This window comes from Lutra lutra, chromosome X (assembly GCF_902655055.1).
Source record: "Lutra lutra chromosome X, mLutLut1.2, whole genome shotgun sequence".
Classification (NCBI taxonomy): domain Eukaryota; kingdom Metazoa; phylum Chordata; class Mammalia; order Carnivora; family Mustelidae; genus Lutra; species Lutra lutra.
The window spans coordinates 76,606,532-76,615,038 of NC_062296.1; the positions used below are offsets into that span (position 1 = coordinate 76,606,532).

Here is an 8,507-nt window from a genome sequence, read left to right on the forward strand (position 1 = left end):
GGATGCATAGAACGTTCATAGAAAATGTGTCAAGGACTACCTGGTTCACTCTCATCAAAACATCTATCTCTTTTTTTTTTGAGTTTACCAATTTATACTCAAGATAACTTAATTTAAATACCCTATTAAAAGAGTGAGCTCTAAAAAAAAAAATTAAAAGAGTGAGCTCTGTCTTTGACAGTGTAAGTCAAAGATTGCCAGCAAAATGGCTTCTGAGAATCACAGGTTAAGGTGTAATTAATTACCCTTATTTCTCAGAGACTCCCTGGAAACAATCTACATAAAATATCTAGTTTGTGCACTGTGTTCACCTATACTGAGACAAGAGCACAGGGCACCTTTAATTTCTGTCCCATTTCTGGCTAATTCGTGGTCTTAATAAGTAATTTCTAGAAATAGTTTTCCATCCCAGGCTTTATTTTTTTAATATTTTACTTGAGAGAGAGAGTGAGGGAGAGAGAGCATGAGTGGAGTGTAGCAGAGCAGAGAGAGAGGAAGAAGCAGTCTTCTCACTAAGCAGGGAACCTGATTGGGGCTCGATCCCAGGATCATGACCTGAGCTGCAAAGGCAGAGGGTTAACTGACTGAGCTGGCATCCCCATTCCAGGCTTTAGCCTCTTAACTCTGGACACAGCTTCTGAGGGTTTGGCCCTTGCCTCACTCCCACAGAAGCTTCATCTGATCCACCATCCAGCTTCAGGTAAAGCTGACTCACACCAAAGGACTTGCAGTTTTCCAAGGCCCCAGACCCACTAGCCTCGGGGTGCTTACACTTGACTTCTCACATCTGGATCCTCCCATGTCCTCTCCTTTCCACATGTCCTTAGGTATTAGGGTGTATCCCATTCTCTTTCTTACTTGACAGCTGTTTCTACACTCTAAAACTCTATGGGCACCGTGAGTGGGTCTGGTTTATTCTGACACTCCCAGTACTAGCAGGAAGCCTCCCAAAGATGCTGAAGGAATGTCTGAGAAATAAACGAGACAGTGTGCAAGAGGTCTAATTTATTGTGCTATAATTAATCCTACATTCTTAAATAATCTATATGTATATGTATACAGGCAATATCATTTAGTTTTGAATGAACTAAAAGTGAAAAGAAAATGCAATATTTGGCCATCTTTTACTTTTTTCTCTATTTCTTGACCCCAAGTCAAGAAATTCTTGAATTCTTGAATTCATGAATTCTTTTACATTTCCAAGGAAATTCCTAATCCACTGATAGGTTATCATAGTCCAAATCAGTAAATAAGATGAGGAATTTCCCAATTTGGTTTACAAAATAATAATCTCTTACTCTTAAATCTCATATACAGCACAAAATTTGAAAATATCATTCATAACCTTGGATTTTTGAAGCTAATAAACCTTCTATCAAAAGAAAAAAACAATTAAAAATTAACATATAAAATGGGAACATAAACATGTTATACAGTCTGTTTTCTCTGCCCCACCCTGACCTTCCACTAAGGAGAACATGTATTTTTTTTTTTTAACAACAAAATGAAGAATCTGTCTCACATTTTACTAGGGGTGGGAGGAGCTGCTAGCCATGGCCCTGGAACGGGCACTGGCCATGGCCCTGGAGCGTGCATTAGCCCTGGCAGCAATAAGAGCCTTGGCTGCAGCTCTGGCTTGGGCTCGTTCTTCCTCATCCCTCAAAGCCTCTTCATAATAGGATGGGAAGGCAGAGGGGATGGTATCATGGATCTTGGCCAAAAATTCAAGAACCCTCATCTTGCTGGTCTCAGCGTGGGCTCTGGGACCCCACAGGAACTCATAGCGTGGAGGATCACTGTTGACCACCTGCCTGTACTCCAGATAATTTTCTTTCACCAAATCTCTGGTGATGAGCTTCCTGGGCTCCCCATAGATGAAGTGCTTCCTCCCAGGATATAACCCCATCATATTCAGCACTTCCCAGACTTGCTCCTCAGTGGCACAGTTACCCTTTGTGAAGATCACACCCAGAACGGTCATCAGCAGACCGGTCTCAGGCACACTACTCTCATTACTCAGCTTCCCATCATAGCTTGGTTCCAGTTTGTTGACGAGCACATAGATGTGCCTATTGGGATCCACCTCCTTCATGTCGAGGCCAAAGACCAGCTCTAAGTGATCAGAGGCTTTCCTGAGGATCACATGGAAGTAATTCCTATAGATCTGAATTACATTTCTAAGCATATCTGCCTTGGTAATGGGCTCTTTTGTTTGATACTTATATAGCAGGTAGTATACCAATATAAACACCTTCTCCCCCAGAGGGCTTCTATGGAAGGGCTCAGTGGCTGTTGGATTCTGGGAGGATCTTGGCCTTCCCTGTACTTCATTGGTGCCTTCATTTGATCTCATGTATGACACAGCTGCAGCAGTAGTGGCGGTGAATGTGGCTGTCCGAGGACCCTGGGGATTGCAAATGATTCAGCTAGTGAGCTCTAAAGGAATGTCTTCCAAATGAGGGGAGGAAGAGGAGTGCAACTGAGCAGCGGCTTGAGCACTTACCAGATCCTGTGAACCTTCTCGGGCCTGTCGATGTCTCTCACGGGCCCGGAGCTTACTCTTCTGACCCCGAGGCATGATGACTCTGTTCAGGTGCAGCAGAGATGTGGACAGGTGAACCAGTGACCTGGAAGAAAGAGGATAAGATGGTGTGTGCCCATTCACAGGGCGATGCTGTCTTGGTTTTATTAATGACTACCTCTGCAGGTTTTCTTACGTGCACTGCTCAAGGAATTCACAGTGTTCATTTTCTCTTCTCAGCTTGTTTCCTGAGAACCTTGTGAAAGTAACAAGAGTTCACCTTAAACTGCTACCTGCCTGATCTGCCTAGGGCTTTCTAGGGTGACAGCAAGGCCTAGAATATCCAGGCACTATGGAGGCCCCTCTGTTTGGGGTAGGTGTGTTTCTCTCATTTCACTTTCAGGACTATCATTTTGGCTTCTGGCCGCTTCTGGTTTCCCTTTATTGCTTTCATGCTGACCTCATTTCAATACTTCATCTCCCTTTGATTCCAGAGGAGAAATTGAGGGAGACTTCAACTGACCATATCTCCTCAAGGATGACAATAAGGGAAGAGCTCAGAAGGACTCTCTCCATCCTGGGGTAATTAGGGTCCTTACTGTTCGCTCAGGGTCCTCACCTCATCTTCTGGTAGGGCTTGGTACGCTTCCCTCTCCTGGTGTGAGACCACATTTTAAGACAAGGCCCTTATATTTTTAAAAATTACTGAAGAGGTCATTAGGGAGCCCTTAGTCTGACATATCTGCCTGATACCTTCAGGGCTTATAGCATGGTTGGCACTCTGTGCAGACCTGCTTTAATATGAAGTCAGTGGTTTTCTCAGAACTCAGTCAAGGTCTTTCTCATTACTCTTGTTAGAACCTGTAACCTCTTTCTGCTTTTCCGAGGCTGATGCTCCAGTCCAATGCCCTCACCTCTCTAAGTTCTCACAAGGAGGATTCAATGGATGCTTCATCAGACAATTCCTGTCCAGGGCCTGTCAGAAATCTGTGTGACCCCTTACCTTTTGAGGTACAGGGGTCCCCTCAAACTTTACTCACAGTTTTTGCACTACCTCCTGGCAGGACCTAGAAGTAGTTCCTTTCAAAACCTAAAGCAGCCCCTCTCACATGAGGCCATTCACTTTGAAATGCCAGATTTTGTAATTCAGGATGCTTTGCATCCAACCACTCTCACCTTGGCCCTCCCTAGGCTGAGAACAGTATCAGGACTCTGAAAACCCATCTTTTTTGGGGTGGGAGGTCACTCGGACCTCACTCAGTGTCCTCACCTTTACTTATGTTAGGACCTCAGACTCTTCTATTCACTGACCCGAGGCCAGAAACCCCACCCCAATGCCATCTCCTCTTTGAATCTACAAAGGAAGAATTTAGAAGGTACTACAGCAGATGTTCCTTGCCCCAGAGTCACTGTTGCTGATGGCAGGGCCCGACTCTTTGCAGCCCACTCTTACTGGATAGTGGATATCCTCATATCTCATGAAGGGCCTTATCTTACCTCCTGAGAGAGCCTGGGTCTTCTCCCTCTAACTTACACAGTCCCCTTTGCACCAATTCTTTCATTTCCCTGAGACCAGAGGTAAAATTCTAGGTATCTTATATCCGGCCACTCCCACCGGGGTCTCCCAGGCCTGACCGGAGGGGCCCGGGTTCGGAGTAGCCTTTCTCATCTGTTGTAGGTGGTTGCATCAGAACTTAGGGTCCTCAACTAACTCCTGGAAGGCCCAGTGCCAACCCCTGATCTGATACCATCCACTCCCTGTCCAGAAAGGGAGAATTTAAGGGCACTACATCAGGTAATCCTAGTCCGGGGTCTTCCGGGATTCTGCCAGCCGCCTCCCCCCGCCAGCCCCCCGTCTTTCTGGTGTGCACGGCCATGCGCGCATTCCACAGGCACAGAGTGGGGAATGGGGGGGTGGTGTGCCCTCAAATCTCATTCAGGGTCTTTACCCTAATTCCAGACGGAATGGAACTCTTCCTGAGAGTTCTCCTGCTCACCTGATACCACTAGCCGGAACAATACTTTCACTTCTCCGAGAAGCCAGAGACGGAAGTTGGGGGGAATCCACTTCCGGTTATTTCCATAGGGGCTGAGGGCAGGGGTGTGGCCTTTGGAGGTGAGGGGTGGAGTCTTTTTTGTGGAGGTGGAAGACTCTGGCGAAACTTATTTAGAGGTCTTTCCTTGTCTCCTGGAAGGTCTGGGGCACGACTCTTTCGTGATTTGAGTCAGCAAGCCTCAAGCCAAGACTTCGTCCTCGGGTATCCCACCTTCCAACCCTCCATTCCCAGTTGCCAGAGGGTGAAGTGAAGGAGCCCCTGAACCTAACAGCGAGTTATGGGCTTAGAAGTGCTGATAGCAGGGATGGGTCTGTATAGGTCCATTCTGTTATGGGTGGAATGGCTCCCAAAGAACTCCCTCAGGATCTTAACTGTTACTTCTTAGGGTTTGGGACCCTTCCCTCTAATGGCCTGAGGATGTGGATATAAAAATTTCTGTAGATTGTGTGATAATTTTGAGAATGGTTAGTCCAGAATCATGTTTTTAATTTTTTTTATTAAATATTTTTAAAAATTTCAATTCAATCGAATGAGGGTTGTGGCAATAATGGAGTTTTGGACTTCACATATAACCATCATTCCCAGCTTAACAAGAAAGTGTACCATCTCCAGTAGTTTTCCATCCACCCTGTAAACGTTTGCATTGTGAGTCTACCCCCTACTCTAGTCAGTATCTGGTAGCAACACAGACCACCAAACACAGCCAGAATACATCTGCCCTCTGGTGTGCAAGGAAGTCAGGAACTACAGGAGGTAACCAGAGCTGGGGATAACACCTGGGTTGTTTTTCAAGGCATGTCTACACTCAGCCCTTTATTCCAAGGGCCACTGGGGTAATTAGCCTCCATGAATTCCCGCTCCAGTTTTCCCTCCTTGCAGTTGCACAAGGGCACTGCACTCATTGGTAATACTTGGTAATACTTGGCCTATTTTAAACATTCTGAATCCCCACCTGCTTGCATAGCTTCAATCTCAGTGGCAGAAGGCCATGTATATAAGGGAAGAAATAGCCTTTTCCATCAGGTGTCAAGATCTCTCATAACTTTGGTCACTGGCATGGATGCATGGAATGATTAGAGCAGTGGAGAGATGTAGCTCTCCCAGATTCCATCAGTAACATTACTTAATGGGTGACACAGGGGAGCTATATTGTCTGACACTGGTCAGGGGGCATTTTTTGGTGGGGGGGTTGGGAGATTGGTGGGGGTGGGAGTGGGAAAGGATGCTGGGCTTGCCTGTGGTTCTTTTAACCAGCAGATCTACCCACTCATATCACTCTACAACTTTAGACTGGCTGTGATGATTCAGAGATTTCCTAGCCTATCCATGTAAACTGTCTGGTACCCTCCACCCAGATTCTCCACGTTCTCACCTTCTGGCAACTTTTCTATGTTGGTTTTTTTTTTAATAATTTTTTTTTTATCTTTTAAATTTCTTTTCAGTGTACCAGAATTCATTGTTTATGCACTACACCCAGTGCTCCATGCAGTGCGTGCCCTCCATAATACCCACCACCAGACTCACTCAACTTCCCACCCCCCGCCCCTTCAAAACCCTCATATTGTTTTTCAGAGTCCATAGTCTCTCATGGTTCATCTCCCCCTCCAGTTTCCCCCAACTCCCTTCTGCTAAAGCCTTCATTCAGGTTCCTGACCACCAGCTGCCCTGGGTTCTCTGGACTAGTTTTACTATGTGATCTCTCTCATGGATCCTGAAAATTGCTCTACTTCCTCCATCCCTGGTCTTCCTGATATTTCTTCACTCATTGATGCTTTCCTGTCTAGGCCCATTTCCTGGCGCCTGGTCATTCTGGTAAATTCTAGCTTCTCGAAGTAAAGGGGAAAGTCTTGTGGACATAGAATTTTAAACTATGCACTCAAAGGAATCCTAGCACTTAAGATATCACTGTAGAAATCTTGCTTTATATGGGTGAATGATTAAATTAATTTTCTGCTTAATCTGTTTAGAAAATAGGGTAATACAAATTAAATTAGCAGAGATAGTATATTTTTGATCAGAAGTTTGACCAAAACTTAAAAGATTGATAAAATGCCACTGAAAGCTTAATTTATTCACATATGTAAATATATGAAAAGATAATTTGGTATAACATTATTAGAACAGAATGTCATTAATATTTGTAAAACTTCACTGTTGTCAGATTCTTTCCACTCTAATTGCATTTTTCTACATCTCTCCATAATAAAACATCCACATTTGCCCAAGAAATGATGTTCAGTTATGTTGATATCAGTTCTCTTAATCATGAGAAACAATTTGTGTGTCCATCAAGAGGAGAATATTTAAATTAATTATGGCACATATGTGGTTTAGAATTCTAAAATTAACAGAGTGAGGTAGATCTATTTGTGCTCTCTTGGAAAAATCCTGCATTTATTTTATTCAGGGATGAGGACAAGAGGCAAGATGATATGTACACTGTTACATGTGTATTTTTGAAACTCACAGTGTATTTTTCTTTTTAAAAAAGTTTATAGCAAAAGATATTCATTATATTGGTACATATAATAGCATGGATTAGAAAAAAAAATAAGTACCCAACATTGAGGCAATGGTTAAATGAATTGTGGTTTAAAGTCAATAAAATCAATCTAGTTTCTAAAAACTACAATTATAGAAAACCCAGTAAAACATGGCAAAAAATGGAAAATAAAATAAGTAATCAAAGAAGTAATAGAGGGGCGCCTGGGTGGCTCAGTGGGTTAAGCCGCTGCCTTCGGCTCAGGTCATGATCCCAGGTCCTGGGTTCGGGCCCCACATCGGACTTTCTGCTCGGCGGGGAGCCTGCTTCCTCCTCTCTCTCTGCCTGCCTCTCTGCTTACTTGTGATTTCTCTCTGTCAAATAAATAAATAAAATCTTTAAAAAAAAAAGAAGTAATAGAGAATTATATGTATCCTATGATTTCAACAAAGTAACCATGTTCACATAGCAATATAGATTGAAAGGGGATATATGAAAATGGATATAAATGTCTCTGAATGATTGATTTATGTTTTTTTCCTTCAGAATTTTATTAAATAGTTCATATTGTTAGTGTAAAAGTTAGAATAGATTAAAAGGATGTAGATATCCTTTTTTAATTTAAAGTAATTTTTTATTATGTTATGTTAGTCACCATATAGTACATCATTAATTTTTGATGTAGTGTTCCATGATTCATTGTTCGCATATAACACCCAGTTCTCTATGCAATATGTGCCCTCCTTAATATCCATCACCACTTATTTGTGGAACACACGGAATAGCATGGAGGACATTAGGAGAAGGAAGGGAAAATGAAGGAGAGGAATCAGAAGGGGAGATGAACCATGAGAGATTATGGACTCCAGGACTCAAACTGAGGGTTTTAGAGGGGAGGGGGGTGGGGGGATGGCTGAGCCCAGTGATGGGTATTAAGGAAGGATAATGGATATCCTCCACAAATAAGTGAAACCATAAGACAATCATTACAGTGTATTTTTCTAGCACATGTATGTAAGAATAGGCCTAGAATCAGTCTTAAAATACTACACACAAGATTTTTCAATGCAGTTACCTCTAGGAAGGGATAAAATTTGAAAGAACATAGTAAGGAAGAATTATAATCTCTCCCTATTGTTAGAATTTTTTTTAAAGATTTTATTTATTTATTTGACAGAGAGAGACACAGTGAAAGAGGGAACACGAGCAGGGGGAGGGGGAGAGGGAGAAGCAGGCTTCCCACCGAGCAAGAGACCAATGCAGGGCTCAATCCCAGGACCTTAAGATCTTGACCTGAGCTGTAGGCAGATGCTTAACAACTGAGCCACTCAGGCGCCCCAAGCCACCAGGTGTCCCTGTTAGAATTTTTTGGCAACAAGAACATATGCCCTATTTCCTTTGTCATTAAAATATTTAAATAAGAGAACAGAAATACTATCTGTGTAGT

The 8,507-nt window shown here is 43.1% G+C and overlaps 1 protein-coding gene across 1 annotated transcript; it reads right to left on the reverse strand.

The window, feature by feature from the left end:
• Positions 1-990: 990 nt before the first annotated feature.
• On the reverse strand, positions 991-4,581 carry LOC125092275 (melanoma-associated antigen B10-like). Its single transcript, XM_047716662.1, has 3 exons — positions 4,519-4,581; positions 2,504-2,627; positions 991-2,404 (listed from the first exon to the last, which is right to left on the reverse strand). Exons 2-3 carry the CDS (start codon positions 2,576-2,578, stop codon positions 1,529-1,531), a joined length of 951 nt encoding a protein of 316 aa, XP_047572618.1. The 5' UTR covers positions 2,579-2,627; positions 4,519-4,581; the 3' UTR covers positions 991-1,528.
• Positions 4,582-8,507: the final 3,926 nt, after the last annotated feature.

Bases quoted from the DNA above. Each gene is read 5' to 3' on its own strand.
- LOC125092275 (XM_047716662.1), bottom strand. From the start codon at position 2,578: ATGCCTCGGGGTCAGAAGAGTAAGCTCCGGGCCCGTGAGAGACATCGA. The intron at 2,405-2,503 runs GTAAGTGCTCAA...TGCAATCCCCAG, and splicing joins GAGAAGGTTCACAGGATCTG to GGTCCTCGGACAGCCACATT.